Source organism: Erinaceus europaeus, chromosome 9 (assembly GCF_950295315.1).
Source record: "Erinaceus europaeus chromosome 9, mEriEur2.1, whole genome shotgun sequence".
Classification (NCBI taxonomy): Eukaryota; Metazoa; Chordata; class Mammalia; order Eulipotyphla; family Erinaceidae; genus Erinaceus; species Erinaceus europaeus.
This window is the reverse complement of record NC_080170.1, coordinates 93,977,402-94,001,273: the sequence shown is the minus strand read 5'-3', so window position 1 is coordinate 94,001,273 and position 23,872 is coordinate 93,977,402. Positions and strand designations below refer to the sequence as shown.

General features: G+C 35.6%; 1 protein-coding gene across 4 annotated transcripts in view; it reads left to right on the top strand.

The window, feature by feature from the left end:
• The window catches only part of DZIP3 (DAZ interacting zinc finger protein 3), a 94,667-nt gene that overhangs the window by 30,375 nt on the left and 40,420 nt on the right, over positions 1–23,872 (top strand). For 3 of the 4 annotated variants that reach the window (XM_060198408.1, XM_060198411.1, XM_060198410.1), the window contains exons 10-18: positions 734–835; positions 2,503–2,595; positions 3,842–3,894; positions 12,387–12,463; positions 14,064–14,681; positions 16,585–16,617; positions 19,345–19,514; positions 21,328–21,372; positions 22,466–22,491. In XM_060198408.1, the coding sequence (XP_060054391.1) occupies positions 734–835; positions 2,503–2,595; positions 3,842–3,894; positions 12,387–12,463; positions 14,064–14,681; positions 16,585–16,617; positions 19,345–19,514; positions 21,328–21,372; positions 22,466–22,491 (1,217 nt within the window). The remainder of the gene's footprint in view (positions 1–733; positions 836–2,502; positions 2,596–3,841; positions 3,895–12,386; positions 12,464–14,063; positions 14,682–16,584; positions 16,618–19,344; positions 19,515–21,327; positions 21,373–22,465; positions 22,492–23,872) is intronic. The other variant, XM_060198412.1, reaches the window with a different exon arrangement.

Below are 23,872 nucleotides of genomic sequence, written 5' to 3'. Positions count from 1 at the left end.
CCATCACCACACTGCTTGAGTAGGGGGAGGGGATAAACTTCAGGAGCAGTGAAGCAGTACAGAGAGTGTCTCTTTTTCTCTCCTCTTTCCCTCCTTCCCTGTCCATCTCCCACTCCTGTCTAAAATTCTTTCTGTCCTAGCTAATAAAAATGAAAGAAAAAAAGGGATGGGGGGGGTAGGGGGATGACTGGGGAATGATAGATTCTTTGTGCTGGTACTGAGCCCCAGTAATAATAATCTTAATGGCAATAAAACAGTAAAAAGAAAAGAAAAATAAATCTGTACCCTGGAATAATGCTATAGCTCAAGTGCCAGCTATCAACAAGGCACTAAGTCTGAAGTCTGGTAATTGATAACAAAGGACAATGGAAAAATAATGATGGAATTAGAACTGGAGTAGAAAAAAAATGTAACAGTGGAGGTATAGAGGTATAATTCCTCTACAAATGTCACTTCACTACATTTCTGAAATTTTGTTGTACACAACGTGTATAAAATACTATGTTGACTTAAAGTACTGCTCTTTTTGTCCTAAATGTTCTGTCTTTAATAATACAAAATTGGCTTGAAATGTTCCATGTAGATTACCAGTGATCTCTTGATAAATACTTAATTCCATGTAGGGGAAAAAAAACTCATCTGGTAATAGATAATTTTTAAAGTGACTGCAAGTTTTTTATTTCCATATCTATATGAAATAATTTTCTTATTATAGTCTTTTACTCTGTTCCAGGGTTTTTTTCAGTTAATGTGCAGTAAAAGCTGCTGTGTTTATTTTCATAGAAGTTGTTGGAAAAAGTTCAAGCATTTAAAATATCCAGGTGAAACTGATCAGGTATTTAGTTATTTTTTTCTTCTTGAAAACTTCCCTGTAATGTTTTTTTCTCCTACCTTGTTTGCTCTTCATTTATTCCTTTGGATATTTTTCCTTCCTTTTATCTTCTTCTTTGTTTTTTCACCTGAGTAGTCCCTTTTCATCTTTATAATTTATTAAACATATTTTTGTAGGAAGTATTTTGCTAGTTGCATTGCCTGTGATTTTTTTTTTGCCTAGTGTGTCTGTTTCTTTCAGAAGTATATAATCTTGAGAATAAAGATACTGTCATATTTTGACATGAGTGGCACAGAACTGAAGAGCAGAATTGCTTATAAAGTGGAAAAAAAGAGAAAGTTATGCAATTTCAAGGACTAAGTTTAATTCTTTTTTTTCCTTTTTTTTTTTTTTTTTAACCATAGCACCACTGTCTATTGATGGTGCATAGGACTGAAACTGGGACTTGCAAGTCCTACCTACTGCTGCTGAACATCTTCTAAGCCCTAATTTCTTTTTTAATGGTAGAGACCAGTGATGTTTTATAGTTTCTAAAGATGTATTCGTGATCATTTGTTTTTACTTAAGGTTTCATAACTAGATTGGATTCTTTGCCACTAAATTTAAAGTAGACATCGAAAGCCCAACTTTACATTAAATATTTGTTAATGAACTAATCACCATAATTTGGTTCTAGAACATTGTTCAAACAATACAAAATCCTTATAAAGCAAAAAAAAAAAAAAAAGCTCTGTGGAGTTTGTTCATCTGGGTTTTACATTCAGTCTGGATCCCTTAGTAAGTTTATTTTTGCTGGCGGCTTTAGTTCTGAAACGTACTTTGCTAAGCTCTGAAGTAGATAGTTAATGCCAGATTCATACACTGTTTTGAAGATTAACAGATAAAAAGGTGAACTCGCATAATATACTGTAAAAATCATTGTGTAAAATGTTAATTTTTTAAAGCAACGTGTAAGTACTTTTTACTTTCCTCGGTATTTAGGACAATCAGTGTTGCTCAACTGTAGAAATAAAAGTAAATGAAATTTAAGTAATGTAACTAGAGGAAATAAGGTCAGAACTGGATAAATTACTGAACATTTTTGTACTTTCCTTTCCCCTGGAATCTTTATGTATGTAATAGATATTTAGCATTTCTTTTTACACTTATTTTCTTAGTAAATTTTATTTAATGTTGCTTTCACTGGGGACAATGAATGCATTTTAAGTTATACTTAAGGATTTTTAAGTAAAAATTATAAAAGTATGAACATATATATTAAAGAGAAATTCATTGATGCATGAATTGGCCTACCTTTGATTTATTTATTATTTATTTAGTAGTTTATTATTTATTTAGTAGTTTATTATTTATTTATTATTTATTTAGTAGTTAATGATATATATATGGGGGGGAGAAAACAAGAATACCAGAATACCATTCTGTCACATGCGATGCCAGGAATTGAACTTGGGATCTTATGCTTAAGATCAGTGCTTATCCACTGCACAACCTCTTAGATTGCTGAACTGTCTTTAGCTAACTTTCAAATGTTTATTCACATCTTTTGTTTTACCATCTAGTAAAAATCTGTTTCTGATTCTGCTTTAACCATATTCGCACATCCATTTTGTTTTGTTTCTATTGTTGATATTTTTTTCTATTGACTTTTTTTTCTTCTGATAACTAAGAGTTTTAGTGGCAAAAAATGTTTGAAGGAAGGATGCACAGGTGACATGGTAAGGATGCTACAATGTGAAGTACCTGGAATTGTTAAAATTCTGGTGAGTAGCTTTTTATTTCGCCTTTCTTTACTAAAATGGTATGTTTGGCTTTAAAACATTTATGAGCATTAGTCTTCTTTTTAATATTGACTAACTAGACGTGATAAACCTTTTTTTTTTTTTTTAAGATACAGAAAGGCAGAGAGAGTAGGAGAGACAAACAACAGCACTAAATCTTCTTTAGTGTAATAGCAGCCCCACTCGAATCTGGGTTGTACACATGGCAAAGTAGCACACTACACTACCAAAGTGAACTAATTCACTAATGTGATTTGATGAACGTCCTATTGATTTAATTTTTCTAAAGTTGTAATATAGCAACTCTAAATAATTTTAAAAACTAAAAATATATAGAGGCATACAAAGGGAAACAAAACAGACCATGCCTGTACCAGTGAAGAAGATTATCATAAACCAAAGAATATAATTTAATTCTGTGTCACCTAAGATTAAAAGTGATTTAGGCTTTCTAAATTTCTTTTAGCTTATAGACATGCATGTTCCTGTGAAAGTAACTATGAAACTTCATATAATACCTGATTCATAAAATGTACTCAAGTGGTATTCATTTTATTTTTTTAAGAAAATATCTTGTATTTTTAGTTTATAAACAGAACAGAAATTTGAAATAAAATATATTATTTATTTATCTTTAAATATAATCTTTTCTCATTTCAGGTTTAGCACTTAAATTCCATATCGATGTAGAAAATAAAGTAGAATTGCTTTGTGGTTAAATCTATTTTTTTTTTTTTTGTTAGGAATTTTTTTAGAAGAATTTCTTTTTAAATTTTATTTATTTATTTATTATTGGATAGGGACAGAAAGAGAAATTGAGGAGAGGAGAAGATAGAGAGAGAGAGAGACAGACACCTGCAGTTCTGCTTCACTACTTGTGAAGCTTTACCCCTGCAGGTGGGGACCAGGAGCTTGAACCCGGGTCCTTGAACACTGCAGCATGAGCAGTCAACTCAGTGCTCCACCACCTGGGCCCACAAATCTATTTTTTTTTTTTAAGATTTTATGTTAATGAGAGGCATAGATATAGAGAGAAATCAGAGCACTGTTCAGCCTGGTTAGGAATTTTTTTGACTCTCCCTATTACTTTCATTTGATTTGTTTGATATCTGCTATAGTTTCATTCTCATTGACTTTTTTTAAATATTAAGGGTAAGAACTAAATAAAGAAGTTTGAAAATTGGACTACTTTAGGGCTCTTTTTTTTTTTTTCCCCCACCACTTGCAGTTTGAAGTTGTGAGGAAGGATGAATTCGTTACCATTGAAAATTTAGGAGCAAGGTAAGTTTGAAATAAATATTTTTTTCTTTTTTTTAAAATAATTTATTTCTTTATTGGGGAATTAATGTTTTACATTCAACAGTAAATACAATAGTTTGTACATGCATAACATTCCCCAGATTCCCATTTAACAATACAACCCCCACTATGTCATTCATCATCTTTCATGGACCTGTATTCTCCCCACCCACCCACCCACCCCAGAGTCTTTTACTTTGGTGTAATACTCCAATTTCATTTCAGGTTCGACTTGTGTTTTCTTTTCTGATCTTGTTTTTCAACTTCGGCCTGAGAGTGAGATCATCCCATATTCATCCTTCTGTTTCTGACTTATTTCACTCAACATGATTTTTTCAAGGTCCATCCAAGATCGGCTGAAAACAGTGAAGTCACCATTTTTTACAGCTGAGTAGTATTCCATTGTGTATATACACCACAACTTGCTCAGCCACTCATCTGTTGTTGGACACCTGGGTTGCTTCCAGGTTTTGGCTATTACAAATTGTGCTGCCAAGAACATGTGTACACAGATCTTTTTGGATGGATGTGTTGGGTTCCTTAGGATATATCCCCAGGAGAGGAATTGCAGGGTCATAGGGTAGGTCCATTTCAAGCCTTCTGAGAGTTCTCCAGACTGTTCTCCACGGAGGTTGGACCAATTGACATTCCCACCAGCAGTGCAGGAGGGTTCCTTTGACCCCACACCCTCTCCATCATTTGCTGCTGTTACCTTTTCTGATGTATGACATTCTCACAGGAGTGAAGTGATATCTCATTGTTGTCTTGATTTGCATTTCTCTGACAGAGACTTGGAGCATTTTTTCATGTGTTTCTCAGCCTTTTGGATCTCTTCTGTGGTGAATATTCTGTCCAAGTCCTCCCCCCATTTTTGGATGGGGTTATTTGTTGTCTTGTTGTTGAGTCTGGCAAGCTCTTTATATATGTTGGTTATTAAACTCTTATCTGATGTTTGGCATGTAAAGATCTTCTCCCATTGTGTGAGGGGTCTCTTGGTTTGGGTAGTGGTTTCTTTTGCTGTGAAGAAGCTTTTTAATTTGATGTAGTCCCATAGGTTTATACTTGCCTTAGTCTTCCTTGTAATTGGATTCGTTTCATTGAAAATGTCTTTAAAATTTATGCGGAAAAAAGCTCTGCAAATATTTTCCTCTAAGTATCTGGTAGTTTCTGGTCTAACATCCAAGTCCTTGATCCACTTGGAATTTACTTTTGTATTTGGTGAAATACAGTGATTCAGTTTCATTCTTCTGCATGTTTCAACCCATTGTTTCCAACACCATTAGTTGAGGAGACTCTGCTTTCCCCATGTAATAGCCTGGGCCCCTTTGTCAAAGATTAGATGTCCATAGGTATGGGGCCTCATTTCTGGGCTCTCAATTCTATTCCACTGGTCAGTATGTCTGTTCATGTTCCAGTACCAAGCAGTTTTGATGACAATGGCCCTATAATACAGTTTGAAATCTGGGAGTGTGATGCCTCCGGTTCTGTTCTTTTTTCTCAAGATTGTTTTGGCAATTCTAGGTCTTTTCTGGTTCTAGATAAACATTTGTAGCATTTGTTCTATTCTCCTAAAAAATGTGCTTGGGATCTTGATGGGGATAGCATTAAATTTGTAGATGGCTCTGGGTAATATATTCATTTTGATGATGTTAATTCTACCAACCCATGAACATGGAATATCTTTCCACTTCTTTGTGTCTTTTTCAATTTCTTTGAGTAGTGACTCATAATTTTCAGTATACAAGTCTTTCACTTCTTTGGTTAGGTTTACTCCTAGATATTTTATAGTTTTTGTTGCTATAGAAAAAGGAACTGATTTCTGGATTTCAATTTCTTCTAACTTAGTGTTTGCATAGAGGAATGCCACTGACTTTTGAATGTTAATTTTATAGCCAGACACATTACTGTATTGCCTGATGATTTCCAAAAGCTTCTTGTGGATTCCTTAGGTTTTTCCATGTATACTATCATGTCATCTGCAAATAAGGAGAGTTTGACTTCTTCTCTTCCAATCTGTATGCCTTTAATTCCTTGCTCCTGCCTGATTGCTATGGCAAGAACTTCCAACACTATGTTGAATAGTAATGGTGATAGTGGGCAGCCCTGTCTAGTACCTGGTCTGAGGGGAAATGCTTCCAGTTTTTCCCCATTGAGTATGATGTTGGCTGTAGGTTTGCTATATATAGACTCCACTATCTTCAGGAATTGTCCATCTATTCCCATTTTTTGTAGTGTTTTGATCATAAAGGGATGTTGTATTTTGTCAAAGGCTTTCTCTGCATCTATTGATATGACCATGTGGTTTTTGGTCTTGCTTTTGTTGATGTGGTGGATCACATTGATTGACTTACGTATATTAAACCAACCTTGCATGCCTGGGATAAACCCCACTTGGTCATGATGAACAATCTTTTTGATATACCGGTTGGCTAGAATTTTGTTCAATATTTTCGCATCTATGTTCATTAGAGATATTGGTCTGTAGTTTTCTTTTTTGGTTGCGTCCCTGTCTGCTTTTGGTATCAGGGTGATGTTGGCTTCATAGAAGCTGGCAGGGAGTATTCCAGTGTCTTCAATCTTCTGGAAGACTTTTAAAAGTAGAGGTATTAGTTCTTCTTTGAAAGTTTTGTAGAATTTATTTGTAAAACCATCTGGTCCAGGACTTTTATTTTTGGGAAGATTTTTGATAAATGTTTCAATTTCATTAGCTGTGATGGGCCTGTTCATGTTATCCACTTCCTCTTTACTTAGTTTTGGAAGTTGGTAGGTATCTAGGAAATCATTCATTTCTTCCAGGTTCTCTAGCTTGGTGGCATATAGTTGTTCATAGAAGCCTCGCATGATATGTTGAATTTCTGCAATGTCTGTTGTGATATCTCCTCTTTCATTTACTATCCTATTTATTTAGGTCTTCTCCCTTTTTGTTTTGTGAGTCTGGCTAAAGGTTTGTTGATTTTGTTCACTCTTTCGAAGAACCAACATTTACTTTCATTGATCTTTTGTATGGTTTTCCTATTCTCAATGTTATTTATTTCTGCCCTAACTTTAGTGATTTCTGTCCTTCTGGTTGCTTTAGGATTCCTTTGTTGTTCTTTTTCTAGGTCTTTAAGATGTGCAATCAGGCTGTTTATTTGTGCCTTTTCTTGTTTCCTAATGTGTGCTTGTATAGCTATGAACTTCCCTCTTAGGACTGCTTTAGCTGTGTCCCAAATATTTTGATAGCTTGTGTCTTCATTTTCATTGAAGACTCGAAACAATTTGATTTCTTCCTTGATTTCCTCTTTGACCCAGAAGTTGTTAAGAAGTGTACTGTTGAGCTTCCACATTTTGGGACTGTTACTAATCTTTTGTTGATTGTTAAGTGTTATTTTCATTCCACTGTGGTCTGAGAAGATGCTTGGGATGATTTCAGTGCTCTTGAATTGGCTGATGCTGTCTTTGTGGCCTAACATATGGTCTATCCTTGAGAATGATCCATGTGGATTTGAGTAAAATGTGTATTCCAGTTTCTTGGGATGAATGACTCTGAAAATCTCCAATAGTTCTAGTTTATCTATCTCTTCATTTAGCTCCCTTATGTCTTTACTGATTTTCTTCCTGGATGATCTGTCAAGTTGAGATAGTGGGGTGTTGAAGTCCCCTACTATGATTGTGTTACTGTTAATATATTGCTGTACCTCTTTCAGTAGAAGTTTGATGTATTTAGATGGCTTCTCATTGGGTGCATAGATGTTAATAATTGTTAAGTCCTCTTGATTGACTGATCCTCTGAGCATTAAGTAGTGTCCATTCCTATCTTTTTTATTCTTATCTATTTTAAAGTCTATCATGTCAGATATGAGAATAGCTGTTCCTGCCCTTTTTTCTGGGCCATTGGCTTGTATGATAGTTTTCCATCCTTTCACTTTAAGTCTGTGTTTGTTTTGTTGTGTTAGGTGAGTTTCCTGTAGACAACATATTATTGGGTTGTGTTTTCTGATCCATCTTCCTACTCTGTGTCTTTTAATAGGTGAGTTCAGACCATTGACATTTATTGATATCAAAGATTGAAGATATTTTAATGCCATTCTTGTAGAGTTTTAGAGTGTTTTGATATATGTCCTATTTGTGGTGGTCTGGTTGTTTATAGGAGACCTTTCAGAACTTCTTTCAGGGCAGGCTTGGTGATGGTTGCTTCCTTCAACTGTTGCTTGTCTGAGAAGGTTTTGATGCCTCCATCTAGTCTGAATGACAGTCTAGCAGGATATAGTATTCTTGGCTGAAAGCCTTTCTCATTGAGCACTCGATAGATATCTTGCCATTCTCTTCTGGCCTGTAGTGTTTGTTTGGAGAAGTCTGCTGCTAATCTTATGGGTTTTCCTTTGTAGGTGACTCTTTGTTTTTCTCTTGCAGCCTTGAGGATCCTTTCTTTATCCTTATTCCTTTCCATTCTAAGTATGACATGTCTTGGTGTCTTTAGGTCTGGGTTAGTTCTGTTTGGGACCCTCTGGGCTTCTTGAATCTTTATGTCTTTGGTGTTGTCTAGACTAGAGAAATTTTCAGCTATTATGGCTTGGAGAATGCTTTCTTCCTCTCCTTCTCTTTCTTCCTCTGGTAAGCCAATAATGCGTATATTGTTTCTTTTGAAGTCATCCCATAGGACTCTGTTGTTGTTTTCAGCATCTCTTAATCTCTTTTTGAGATCTCTTACTTCTTTTTTAGTTGTCTCTAATTCATCCTCAATCTTGCTAATTCTGTCTTCAGCCTCATAGATTCTATTTTCTCTGCCCTCTACTGCTTTCTGGAGTTCATCTATTTTGTTGCCCTGCTCTGATACTGTTTTAGCTTGTTCACCTAGTTGTCTTCTTAGCTCAGTGATTTCAGCTTTCAGCTCTCTAATAACCATGAGATAATTAGAATTTTCTTCCATATTCTCATTTGTTGTTCCTGCATTTCTGATTACAATTTTTTCAAATTCTTTACTCACTCCTGTTATTATTTCCTTAGCTAATGTTTGGATGTTGAACTCGTTGGTTTGTGCTTCACCCTCTGGAGGACTTTTAGCTGGACTCTTGTCCTGGTTCCCTTCTCCAATATTTTTTCTTGTTGTTTTAACCATTTTATATATTATGTTATGAGTTCCCTTTATCAGTACTTTTCAAATTATTGATCACTATTCCCTGGATTGACTTGTGTCTAAGTAATTTAATTAAAGGGTTTACCGTGGTGGAAGTTAACAGTTTTTTCAATCCCTGAGTTGGAGCTCAGTGGTGTAAAAGCCTCTTTTTTTTTTCTTCCCTGTAGGCTATGGGAGCCTGAGGGCTTTTAAACTGTCAATAGGCTTCTTAGCTTAATCACTGACTCCTGACCAGAGATAAAGCAGGGTGTGGCAGAGATAATCCAGTGGTTATGCAAAGAGACTTTCACAGCCCCTCAGCTATGCCACTGAGGTATAGGTCTTCTCCTGAGTTTCCCGGTTAGATCTCTGTCCCCTGGTGTCCCTCCCTGTTGCTGCTCCAGATTCTGAGGGTAGTAGCAATGGAGACTCAGAGTTGCACTTGGTGAGTCTCTGGGGAGTCCTTTCCTCCCTTCAGCTGTCCCCTTGTTGTAGAGCAGACTGGAGGTGGTGTCTCCACTGATAAACTGTTGAACTGTTAGCAGTCACTTAATCTCTCCTTAGGCCCCTCTCTCCTCTCTGTCACCAACCACGCGTGTTTGTACTCACGGGTGATTTACTGGGTTCCTGTGGTCATTCTAGTCCTGTCTTGTTTCGGTCCGGGTGGTCTCCTTTGGTATTCCTAGTTGATCCGGGAGAGGAGAGGCTGAAATAAATATTTTTTTCTGAATATACACATACACACTTGCTCCCCCCCCCCTCATATTTCTGTCACTTTGGGAGCCACATTGAATTTAAAGGTAATACTAGTTGTGTGAAAAATATATATATATTTAACTGACAGTTGTCTTTGCCTTTCTCTCCATTTGTGAATATTTAAGCTCAAGTAGAAAAGTAAGACTATGCTCCTATTCATGAAGCTTCCTCAAAGCAGGTGAGGACTGGGGATTTAAACCCAAGTCCTTGTACATTGTAATATGTGCTCAACTAGGTGTCCCACGTTGTGACCTCTAGAAGTGTTTCACATTTTCTTCAGCACTTGATATTACCAATTAAAATTTTTTTTTACTCATATTGATTGGTAGATGTATCAAATGTCTTTTTGCGATTTAATTTGCATTTACTTAATGGTTATTGAAGTTGATTACTTTTTAAAATTTGTATGCCACCTATACATCTTTGATGAATTACCTATATAGAAAAGAACTTTTGCTCATTTTTTCATTGGATTATTTGTGTGATTTTAGAGATTTATTTCTGTATTCTGGATATTAGTACTTTACCCAATATGTTTTTAAATTCTCTTTATTCTAATCTGTGGCCTGTCTTTGTTTTATGAAAAATGTCTTCTTGATTTTATATTTACTTATTTATTTATTTATATTGTCACTGGGGTTATCACTGGAATACAGTGCCTGCAGCCAGTTTTTCTTCTTTCCTTTCTTTTCATTTAATAGTACACAGAGAAATTGAGAAGGAGAGTTAGGTTTGAGAAGAGAAAGATACCTGCAGAACTGCTTTACAGCTCATGAAATATTCCCCCTGCAGGTGGGGTCTAGGAGCTTGAACCCAGGCCCTAGCATTTGGTTATGTGTACTCAACTGGGTGTGTCACCTCCTGACCCTCTAAAAATCTTTAAAAACACAGAAATTAGTAGTTTTGATTAGAATATATATTTGCGGTTCATTGCAGAACAAAATGTTTTTGTACATATTTCTGCTTTTTTCCCTAACTTTATTGAAGTATAATTAATGTGAAATAGTGTATAAATTTAAGGTGTCTAACATGATTATTTGATGTATGTATATATTGTAAAATGATTTGCACAATAGGGTTAGCTATGATATCCATTAGTGGTATGTATGTATTTTGAGAACTTCTTGGTCTCTATTGTCCAGAGGGATGCTTCAGTCTCATTCTTCGGTTCTAGGATTTCCACAAGGATGTCTTAACTGCAGATAGTTGCTGGTTGATGTTCTGAGGGGGACTGACAACCTATGGTACCATTTTGAGGATATCACACCATTATATTAATACTGTTAAAAATTACGGGGACCAGGCAGTAGTGCAGTGGGTTAAGTGCACATGGTGTGAAGTGCAAGGACTGGCACAAGGAACCTGGTTCAAGCCCCTGGCTCCCCACCTGCAGGGGGATTGCTTCACAAGCAGTTAAGCAGGTCTGCAGGTGTCTATCTTTCTCTCCCCTCTTTGTCTTCCCCTTTCTCTCTCTATTTCTCTCTACCCTACCCAACAACAATAACAACAGCTATAACAATAACAACAAGGGTAACAAAAATAGTAAAAATGTCCTCCAGGAGCATTGAATTCCTAGTGTAGGCACCAAGCCCCAGTGATATCCCTGGAGGCAAAAAGAAAAAAAAAATTACAGGGCACCAGGCACACCTGTTTGAGTGAATGTTAGAAAAAATATTACTGGGGGCTAGGTGGTAGCACATCAGGTTTAACACACATGTCACACTGCCATGTGCAAGGACCTGAGTTCATGCTCCTGGTTCCTACCTGCAGGGTGGAAGCTTCACAAGTGGTGAATTAATGGTACATGTCTCTCTGTAGAGACATGTACCATCTCTCTCTCCTTGCCTCTCTTTCCCTCCCTCCTTCCGTCTCATTTTCTCTGTCCTATCAAAGTAAAAAATAATAAATGTATTTCTAAAAATCTTAACTATTTTTACTCAGAACTATTAATGATAGGTCTTGGGACTAATGCAATAAGTTTTGCTGTAGAGGAGTAAGATTAAATTAGGCACTGAACACAACCCAAAAAAAGGAGTTTAAAACCAAGCTGCAGGCTGGTGTGGGGTGTGTGTGTGTGTCAGTGGATGGAAAATTACTAGGAAGAAGCATTAATGGTTTCTTGGCAGTATTTACTTAGAATTTAGTCTAGAAAATAAATTTTGCTGTTTTCTCTTCTGTTGGAATATTTACTCTATTATGGAAAATTCCTCAGTTCCCTCATTGATATGCAGGTTTTACTTCTTTCTTTTAGTCAGTCATTGGACATTAAAAGAGCTTTCTTTGAATAGATATTGGTTAGAAGATTTTGTATGGAGGATAGAGGGAGGGACAGGTCCAGATTTGGTTATTTTACAATGCAGGTTTTTTTTTTTTAATCACACAGCTTTCTTGTAAATAAATTTGTATAGAATCTAACTGTTCTATGTATCTTCCTAATTCTAATAATAATGATGTCATAGGGTTCTTAATACGGGTGGTTTTTTGTTCATTTCTTGGCCTTTGCTTTTAAATTATTTACAGGAGAAAGAGGAAACAGGGAAAATGCTCACATAGTGAAATCATGTTAGTACCGAAAATCTTGACTGACTTTAGTTATGACTGTAACATTTTTTTCCACTTGCAGTTATAAAAAGTTGAAGTCTCTGAAAATAACTGATACTGATAGAAGACCAAAGATGAATTTAAAACTTAATGCAAAAGGTATTATTTTATTTTATGTCTCCTCTTGGAAAGTATGTTGAAGTTTTTGACACGTATATACCATTAGCAACTATGTGTTTGTAATTTACTGAGCTTAGATTTACATTACAAGCACCATGTAGTGTAGACTGAAATCCAATATCAGTAGATAAGTGACTGTCATATACCATGACCTTCCATACAGAGGCTTGCAGAGTCTGATCCATACCTGTAAGTACATAATGAGTTTAAATTCCAGCAAATAATCCCTCTTAACCCTTTCTCCAGGACTTCTGCATTCCCTGTTAATAGGATGAAATGGAAAGAATGAACATTTGGAACATGAGGACTAGTAATCTAATGTAGGTGCCAGCTATTTAAGGGTGTGCTATTAAATGCTAGCTACTTAGCACTTGGAGACCTTAGTGCCTCCTTGATCCACAGAAGAATAGCTTGATGGAAATCCATGTTCTTGACCTGGTCAGCTCCTTTTTGGTGACCACTCAGATAAAACTTCCTAAATCATTCACTTTATAAAACCTTCCTTACACTGTGTATTGAGTAAAAAATTGATTTTAAAATCTCTTGAGATATGGGATTTTGAAGAATAGAGTAGGAATTATATTTTATGATAAATACAATTTGATATTCACACAAAAACATGGTAGCATATACCAAATTCTTACTACATTCTAATTCAGCTCGGTCTACTTTTTTTCTCTGTAGAAGTACTATTAAGTCAGAAAAATAGCAAATAATTCAGTCCCATTTATTCATTGGTGATAAATCTGTTTCTTCATTCATTTACTTCTTGAGCCAGTTGAGGACATGAGGTCCATTTGAGGTTCATTGGATCAGTGTCTCAAAATTGAATGAGACAGTGTTTGTGTGTGTGTGATTTTGTTTCAAATATAGCAGTCAGTTCAGTAGCTCAAGGGTGAGGTCTGAGGTTCTGCATTCCTAAGAGATTCCTATACAGATATTGATCTTGCTGGTTTATGAATTATAAATGGCAAGGCCTTATGTTACATTGCTTCTTGGTACAGATCTGGTCTTGTAAAAAAGTGGGCACTAGCCAAATTTAACTGAGTGATACTTAAGTAAAAATAGGTAAAATTTCAAACTAAAGTTCGTCAAGCAGCATTTCCTGGGTACAGTTGCTATTTTAAGAATTCAAATCTAAAATGTTTGTATCACAGAATGTTCTACTAAGCAGTGCTGATCAAGGTAAAATATAACCACTTAAGTAAAGCACACTCATATTTTCATTCTTGATGTTTCCATACTTGACAGTCTTCTGAATTCCAAAGGTTTAATAATTTTATGCTATCTGATTGCTGAAGTTTATTTACTTAAAACCGTGGATGACTGGAAGACTTCTGAGGTGACTAGTCTTTGTGAGTGATTACTCTTGCTTAGGAGCACATTGGTTTTGTTTGGATCTTTTGACAAATAGATAACGTCATGTTTGTTGAGCACAGACTGTAACAAAGCAGTGTTCTGTACTTCATACTTTTGGAATAGTTCCCTTTCCTAGAGGGGACATAAGATGTAATGTGAGAGGCCGCGTAGAAAAAGAACATTAATGTGGAATGTTTGACTTTTCAAAATTCATTTTCAGATGAAATGCCTATCTTCAAACTTGATTATAATTATTTTTATCATCTGCTTCATATAATTATCATTTGTGGTACTGATACTGTTCGGCAAATATTTGATGAGGCTATACCACCCCCTCTTTTGAGAAGAGAGCTGCTTATACACAAGAATATTCTGGAACCCTACTACAACCATCTTTGGACCAATCACCCTTTGGGTGGAGCATGGCATCTGCTTTATCCCCCAAATAAGGAGCTTCCAAAGTCCAAACAGTTTGACTTATACCTCTTACTAGCTCTCATAAAACATCTTAATATATTCCCTGCACCCACAAAAGGCTGGAATATGGAACCACCATCTTCAGATATCTCTAAGTCTGCAGATATCTTGAGGCTGTGCAAATACAGGGATATCCTCCTTAGTGAGATTTTGATGAATGGTCTCACTGAGTCGCAATTCAATTCAATTTGGGAAAAGGTTTCAGATATTCTCCTGCGCCTTGGGATGAAACAAGAGGATATTGATAAAGTTAAGGAGAATCCCATTGACAATATCTCCCTTGATTACCATCAACTGTCCATCTACCTGGGCATACCAGTACCTGAAATCATCCAGAGGATGTTATCCTGCTATCAACAAGGTACAAAATAATTACTTACTTCAGCCAGTATACCTTCACTTTAGTGTCTGCTATGTACCAGACACAGTGCTAAGGAGACTCAGCTCACATTCTTGGGAGAATAGGCTTATCAAGAAGCTAAGAGGAATTATAGTGCTAGAGATATTTCCAGAATACCATGGTATACCCTAGCCTGCCAATGTCCAAAAAAAAAAAAATTTGGAGAGCATAATATCTAAGGAATTCTTAAGTGGCATACAAAAGTTAGCCAAGTTAAAGAGGATGAAGAAGGATATTTCAGAAGGAGAATGACTCCAAAGTATAGAAACATAAAAACGTAATGTAGGGAACTAAAAAGTTTGGCCAGTTTACTGAGATTAAAATAGGAGGAGTTTATAGAAAAATATAATCAAAAGGATTTCTCTTACCATTTTGAGGAGTTTATGTTTCAAAAGTGAATTTTTAAGATTTTTAGTATGAGAATTTTGTCATTTCTACAGAATTAAGGATGCCTAAAATTATGAAAAGCAGGTATTGTGTGTTTCAAAGATGCACTTTTAGACACTGTACATTTGTATTTCTCGTCCTCTCTAATGGAATCTTGACATGTAGTTTAAAGTAGCAGCTATTTCCATTAGCTATGGATAATTTTGGAAAATTAGATAACATTATGCAAGTGTGTAAGTCAACTGTAGCCATTCCTAGGCTTTATCTATTAATAAAAAGAAAACATTTTAGACTTTCATATTCAAGAAAAGTTCCTCAGCTGCTATCATGGAAAGTAGACTTTCAAAATATGTCAGCATTATTGAAATCTTTGCTGTGCTATTCTATTTTACAACTCTTGGTCTCAAGATAGGAGTTTTAAATCTATTGAGCATATGATAACTATTTGATGTTACTTAGAAGCTCCCAAGGTTCTAGCAATTATTGAACTGGTCCAGATTTCTTCAGACGGAATCTCTAGTCCCCAATTCCAGCCCTTTTGGTAAGGCTTTTGAATACCAGTGTGTTTTCTGGCTTAACATTTAAGGGCTTTCTTTGAACACAAAAACTCCAGGAGAATAAGAATAATATTTGTGAAAGTGCTTTACACATAAAAGCATTTCAATTAATCTTATCTAGGGCCAGGAAGATAATTCACCTAATAGAGTGTGCACCTTGCTGTAAGTCCCAGCAGTACATCAGTCCACTGGAGCTGCCATAGCAATAGAGGGATCTCTAGTGCTATGGTTTCAGTATCTGTCTGTTTATTGGCAAGTGACGCCGAACAAGGAAATAACACTTATGTGAGGTCATGTCTCTTAAAAAAAAAAAAATCAAGAAAGAAAAAGAATAAGCTGAAGAGCTTCTTGGCAGGTCACTTTAATAGAGGCTTACATGGCATTTTATACTTTCCTAATTAATCCAGTTGCATTTTCTTTTGTGTATCTTACTCGATTAATGTTCATTGTCCCCAAAATCTCTATGATTTTTTTTTACCCCATTCAGTCTCTAAAACCTAACACAGCCTGTTACATCATAGGTGCTGAGTAAATACTAATGAGTAAGATAAAGATTAAGATAATTCACTTTGCTTGAAAAAAAAAAGTCAACCTTTCAAAGAAGGTTTACCTCATAGTTAATTATTACTTCATGAGCTTAGACTTTGATTTTGTAAATCCCAAGAATTTGCTACTTGGATGAAACTGCTTATATTTTATCTATTATAACATCAAAGTTTGATTTACTTTTATTCCTCTAATCATGGGTTTTATAAAATTTGTTATAAAGATTATATCCTATTTAAGCTGTAATCATGAGTGAACCTAGTTATTTTTATAGATATGAAACTAATTGGTGTAGTGTGAAAATGTTCTTTTTTCATTCAACTCATATTTTTTGGTTGTAGTTAAAATTTTCTATTTTATTTTATTTATCACAGGAATTGCTCTACAGTCAATAACAGGCAATCAATGTGAGTACCTTTTTAAACAAAATATTTAAGTAAACTTTCTCTAATAAAGGGATATTTGTAGAAGTCGTATTTGGGAGGGCTGTGTGGTTTTACATCTAGCTAAGTGAACATATTACTATGCACAAGACTCTTAAGTTCGAATCCCCACTCCCCACCTGCAGGAAGGATATTCCATAAGCAGTGAAGCAAGTCAGCAGGTTATCTTTCTCACTCTCCTTCTCTGACTCCTTCTCCCCTCTTAATTTTTCTCTGTCTAACCCAATAAAATAAAAATAAAGGGGAGGGGCTACCAGTGATAACCCTGGTGGCAATTAAAAAAACAATTCTTATTTGGAGAAGCTGTATGATATACTGTAGTTGTCTGTTAAAAGCTTGAAAAATCATATAGTCAAGTTACCACTTATCAGCATAATTTATTAGATCTTTTTACCCTGCATGCTCCTCAGCATTTATCTAATTATACTATTTTAACTTTTTGACCCAAAATACCTCAACAGGCAAAAATGTCTACCTGCTTGCTCTACATTCTCCTTTACTATTTTTTTTAAAGATTTTATTTATTTATTAATGAGAAAGATAGGAGGAAAGAGAAAGAACCAGACACCACTCTGGTACATGTGCTGCCGGGGATTGAACTCAGGACCTTATGCTTGAGAGTCCAATCACTGCGCCACCTCCCGGACCACTCCTTTACTATTTTGTTACTGTTTAGCTCTTATATATTTTTTTCTTTCCTATCTTTCCATTTATTAAATTGTATACTTTTTTATTGGGTGTCAAGTTGGAATTTGTTTTACTTCCACTTTTTGTGGGTTTTATTTTTTTTTATTGTTTTAAACTTTATTTTGGATAGAGATAGAAATTGAGAGGGAGAGACAGAGACATCTGCAGCACTGCTTTACCACTTACGAAGCTTCCCCAATGCAGGTGGGAACCAGGGGCTTGAACACAGGTACTTGTGCACTCAGATGTGTGTGTTCAACCAGAGGCACCACCATCCTGTCCTGTTCTTTTAGGGGGGTGTTTGTTAATATAGTTCATATTCTGCATATAAAATTATACTTAAAACACAATACCATGGTTTCTTTTTTTAAGGCGTGAAATTATTTTTAAAGCATAGTCACTGTTTGGCTCATTTGTAATCAGTTAATGTACACTTTCTTTTCCCTTTTGTTGCCCTTGTTATTTTATTGTTGTTGTTATTATTGTTGTTATTGATGTCGTTGTTGGATAGGACAGAGAGAAATGGGAGAGAGGAGGGGAAGACAGAGAGGGGGAGAGAAAGATAGACACCTGCAGACCTGCTTCACTGCTTGTGAAGCAAACCTCCTGCAGGTGGGGAGCTGGGGGTTCGAACTGAGATCTTTGCCCTGGTCCTTGCGCTTCACGCCATGCGCACTTAACCCAGTGCGCTACTGCCTGACCCCCCTAAAGTACACATTTTAAGAGGGAGGAGGACAGAACCTTTTTGTGGGTGTAGGGACTTACACACACATACATGCACAATTGTGAAACTGTACCCCTGCAAACTTAATATTTGTAAATTACCACTAAACTACTAATAAAAAATTGAATTTCTTGGGATATACTAAGGACAAGTCAAAAAATAGAAGACTGTAGCACTTTCACAACTTTTGGCTGTTAGAAAGGCAGAAAATATAAGCTAGAATTTCCTTATCTTCATGTTTCAGGCCTATGTCTTATCATAATAGTAATTGCAAAAACTAGAGTTCATGTAAAGATGCTCAAAAACTTAGTATTTGAAGTTCAGTTAAGAGCCAGTGAAATATCTAGTGTGTAGTTTGCTCCTTTGCCATGTGCGACTCAGGTTTAAGCCTAGCCCCCACCCTTTGAAGGAAACTGTGGTCTCTTTTTCACTCACTCACTCACTCACTGCCTGTCTTCCTTCTCTGCATAAGAAAGAAAGAAATCAAGAAAGGCAGACAGGCAGGCTATTGAAGTTAACAGTTAAAAAAAATGGGGGGGTTGGGATTGATTTATTGACTTATTTGCCACCAAGGCTATTGCTGGGGCTTGGTGCCTGTAGAATGAATCTACTACTGCTGGTGGTCTTCCGGGACCTCCCCCTTTTGTTTTTTCCTGTCGTCTTTTTAAAATTCTTTTAAAAATGTATTTATTCACTTTATTATTTTATTTTTATTTATTTTTTTAATTTACAAAAAGGAAACATTGACAAAACCAAAATTTGTTTTTATGTGTGATTTAATAATTGATTTACAAAATTATACAATTCCACACCATTTCTACTACCAGAGTTCTCCATTGGAAGCTGCATTAGTCAACCTGCTAAATACTGCCTTTTTTCTTGATAGAGACAGAAAATTGAGAAGGAAAGAAAAAGCAAAAAGGGAGAGAGAAACAGAGACATCTGTAGCACTGCTTTACTGCTTAAAGTTCTCTACCACCCTCCCAACTCCCCAGAGGTGGAGATTTGGGGCTTGAACATGGGTCCTCACACATGGCATATGTGTGTTTTATTGCTACCACCTGGCCCCAGTAGTAAGATAGCTTAGCGTTTGAGTTCATACTGGTTGGTTTCAGATTAGTGAAAGTACCATTATGTAATTTTTTTTTTTTCTAGTAACTGAATATCTGAAGATGCCTTCAATTTCTGGGGTAATGGTTTTAGAAATAAATATGTGAATTGCAATAGGAAACTAAAATTATATATACCCAGATTTTGATTACTTTGTATTTAATATTTAGGTATTGATGTAGAAGAATTACAGAATGAGGAAGAAGATCTAAGCCCACCTGTAATGGAATACAATATAAATGTGAAATCAAGCACTGATATACAATTAGAAGAAATGAACAGAGATGGGGCATCAATACTCAGTGAATCATCAACAGAATCTATTAAAGATCTCCAGGAAGTATAAGCTCTCATTAATCTTTGAAAAAATAATGTGACAAGGGTTATTAGTTTGCTATATGTTATATATTAGTTTTTGTTGCATGTGCTGTCCTAGACAGAACTGGTGTATAGTTAGCATAGTGTTCACACAGAGTTTAAAGGAATAGTTTTCCCCCTCATATTTAGTTCCACAATCTTTGTTGCTTTAGTTATTTACTTTGTTTTTGTTTTGTTTTGAATTTTATTTATTTGATAAGACAGAGAAAAATTGAGAGAAGGGAAGGAGAGAAAAAGAGAGACAGCTGCAGTACTGCTTCACTGCTTTTTGCAGTTGGGGACAAGAAGGTTGAACCCAGACCCTTGCACATGGTAATAATGTGTGGTCTCAACCAGATGTGCTACTGCCTGGTCCCCACCCATTTACTTTGCCAACATTTTTGAACACTTATTGTGTGCTAGGCAGTATGCTGGTTTTCTGAACAAGTGATGGAAATGGATATGAGAGGATTAATAGAAAACAGAAGGAGATGGAGGAGATATGATATTGGTTATGCAAAAAGACTTTCATGCCTTAGGCTGCAAAGTCCCAGGTTCAATCCCCCACACCAGCATAAGCCAGAGCTGAGCAGTGTTTTAGTAAAAAAAGGAATTAAATATAAAAAATGAAGAAGAAAACAGAAGGAAGCATAATGAGGAAGACATAGAGAAAATATTTCAGCATAATTTGTAGTGATGTAGAATGAAAATCATCCAGTATAGACTTTCCATATTTCTTTATGGATAAGTGGTAGAGGTTATTGTATGAACATTAAATTCTTCTTAGGCTTAATTTTTCTTTTTTTTTTTAATTTTTTTTTTAATTTAAGAAAGGATTAATTAACAAAACCATAGGGTAGGAGGGGTACAACTCCACACAATTCCCACCGCCCAATCTCCATATCCCACCCCCTCCCCCGATAGCTTTCCCATTCTCTATCCCTCTGGGAGCATGGACCCAGGGTCATTGTGGGTTGCAGAAGGTAGAAGGTCTGGCTTCTGTAATTGCTTCCCCGCTGAACATGGGCATTGACTGGTCGGTCCATACTCCCAGTCTGCCTCGCGGCTTAATTTTTCATCTTATGTATCTAAGTACATTGAATTTAAGTTGAACTTTCCTCCTTTGTTTGTTATACATAGACTATGAATTGAGGATCTGTGAATCATTTTTCAATAACCTAGACACTAAGCACTGTAATTTAGTAACCTAGAAGTTGTCTAGACACTTGTGATTTTATTTTATCTTATTTATAAAAAGGAAACACTGAAAAAACCATAGGGTAAGAGGGGTACAACTCCACACAGTTCCTACCACCAGAACTTCGTATCCCATCCCCTCCCTTGACAGCTTTCCTATTCTTTAACCCTCTGGGAGTATGGGCCCAAGGTCATTGTGGGATGCAGAAGGTAGGCTGATTGGGGAAAAAAAAAAACAAAAAAACTAGTATAGCCACAGGCCCTTTGGAATATAACTAAAATATGCCTACTAGCTAGCTACAAAATGGACCCCCCCCCCCAACTCTTCATCTGCACTATTCCAGCCTTTAGGTTCATGATTAGTCAACAATTTCTTTGGCTTTATATGTTAACTCTCTTTTGAGCCACTTGTGATTTTTTTTAAGACTTAGATTAAAATTAAAATACAAGTGATTTTTTTTTCCCCTAGAAAGTAGAAAGAAAATGTGACCTATAACATCAGAAAAGGTTTTTGTGGTTAAAGGGAATGTGTATTACAAAGCAGCTTGTTGTACAGTTGTGATTGCATATTAAATAAATGATTTGTTTTTACCTATCAGGTTAAACGTAAACCAAAGAAAAAGAAAAAGACTAAGAATAAAAAGGTAAGAGAATAAATTGTCATTATTGCTATGGATATCTGATTTTTTTTATTTATTTAAGAAAGGATTAATTAACAAAACCATAGGGTAGGAGGGGTACAACTCCACACAATTCCCACCGCCCAATCTCCATATCCCACCCCCTCCCCCGATAGCTTTCCCATTCTCTATCCCTCTGGGAGCATGGACCCAGGGTCATTGAGGGTTGCAGAAGGTAGAAGGTCTGGCTTCTGTAATTGCTTCCTCGCTGAACATGGGCGTTGACTGGTCGGTCCACACTCCCAGTCTGCCTCTCTCTTTCCCTAGTGGATATCTGATTTTGAACAGTTAAGTTTAGTAGATGAATTCACTGTTAGAACTTAAAGTCAGTCCAGATGAGATACAGCTAAAATGACATGTGTGTGGTTTACACATACATTTATGTTATGTGTATATGGTTACACAGAAGTTGATCTATATTAAGTATTGAATGATCTAAACTTAAAGTGTATACTTTTTACTTTCCTATGTCATACTTTATCCATTTAAGTAAAAAATAAATTAGTCATTGAAAATTGAGTAATATATGCAAAGCACTTTCATTTTAAAAAATGCCTACTTGGTGCTTTGAAAACATCCTCTCATGTTTTTATTCATATGTTCAGAAGCCCTTTTCAATATATTATGAAATTTTAATTTTTGTCTTTGTACTTAACACAGCCAACAATGCAATTATTTTGTACAAATACCATTTATGCAATTGTTCTTTACCAGTAACATTTGTACAAAATTGGTATTGATCCAAAAAGTAAACTTCTTTCATGTCTCTTCCTTGTTTTTGCCAGTTGCAAAATGAACAAGTTGTTATTTGTATCACAATATTAGCAAGGAATCTACTTATCGCTTCAAAAACTATCAGGAAAAGTTAAGAATTTTTGAGGGGTGAGACTTGATTTTTTTAAAGATTTTTTTAAAGATCTATTTAAAATAAAATAAAAATAAAAAATATATGAAAATGCTGAGAAACATCTAAATATAGTTGCCTAACACATAAATGCCAATTACTGTGCTAAATTGTCATAAGTGACACACATCTCTAATTCTTGATGTTTTTCAGAATAAGGAATCAACGGAAGAACAAGTGTAAGTATCACTTTAATTTTTCTTAGTACCTTGAAACTATGCTTTGCTATTATGACACAGCCTTGTCTTGAGAAGTGTCCTCATTAAAAAATAAAACAAGTAGTCCTTACCTTAATAAGTACCGTCTTCTTATAGAAGGTAACAGAAAGTTAAATTATCATTTACTTTGTGAGACTATAATCTCTCACCATTTTTTGTTGGCTCATTCAAGAGACCTTCAATAATGACTGCTATATTTAAGGACTATTTTGGATTCAGCATACAGCAGTGAGGGGAAACATTTTTTCTGCCAAGGGCAATTGGATATTTGTAACATTATTTGCTGCATATGAAATTATCAACATAAAAAGTTGTGTTTTGCAGATACTTAGCATGGAGAGATGGAAAATTGTGCCCATGTGCCAACAACTGGACTGTAAATCATTAACCTCCCAATAACAATAAATAAATAACAGTAGCACTACTATTGCTATGAAAACAAAGCCCCCAAGATTTATTGAATTTTGTGTCTTACCTGTGACCTTGGCAAGGCCAACCCAAGTGATTAATAGTCCACGGGATAGCCATTCCCCATGTCTAGTATAAAGTGGTTTAATATACAGTCTTGGGGAGTCCTGAGGTATCCCAGCGCACATGGGGCAAAGCGCAAGGACCCGCGGAAGGATCCCGGTTTGAGCCTCCGGTCCCGCCCGCAGGGAAGACGCTTCACAAATGGTGAAGCAGGTCTGCAGATGTCTATCTTTCTCTCCCCCTTTCTGTCTTCCCCTCCTCTCTTCATTTCTCTCTGTCGTAATCAACAATAACGACATCAGTAATAACTACAACAATAAAACAAGGGCAATAAAAGGAATAAATAAATAAAATATTAAAAAATAAAAGTAAAAAAATTAATAAAATACAGTCTTGATAATGATTAGCCACACCTAGATTAAATAAGGCTTAACCTTAATGAACAGGTGTTTGTTTGTCTCAGTGACAAAAATTTGTGTATGATTTACTTTTGAATTGACTAACCTGAAGTTTTGTTTATAATTTTTAATTCCAGGTGTTAACAATAATTTTTCATTTACAGTAGACTTCTTACTATATGAAGCATACTATGACCTATTTTTATACATTAGTATAATTGGTGGCAAGGTGGGCAGTAATACTATGTAAAATCATTAAACTCATATAATAGTTTATTAATCGAGAATGAGTAACCTAGAGAACTCACCATGAAGACATAGCTTTAAAATAGTAACCCAAAAATAATTTTTTAACTGTAAAGTCACTACTTATATTATTTTCTCTTTAATAATGAATATAATCCACTTGGTGAGTAGTTTGTCATCCCAGATGGGTTTCCACTGTCTGTCAACAATTTAACTCACTGGAACAG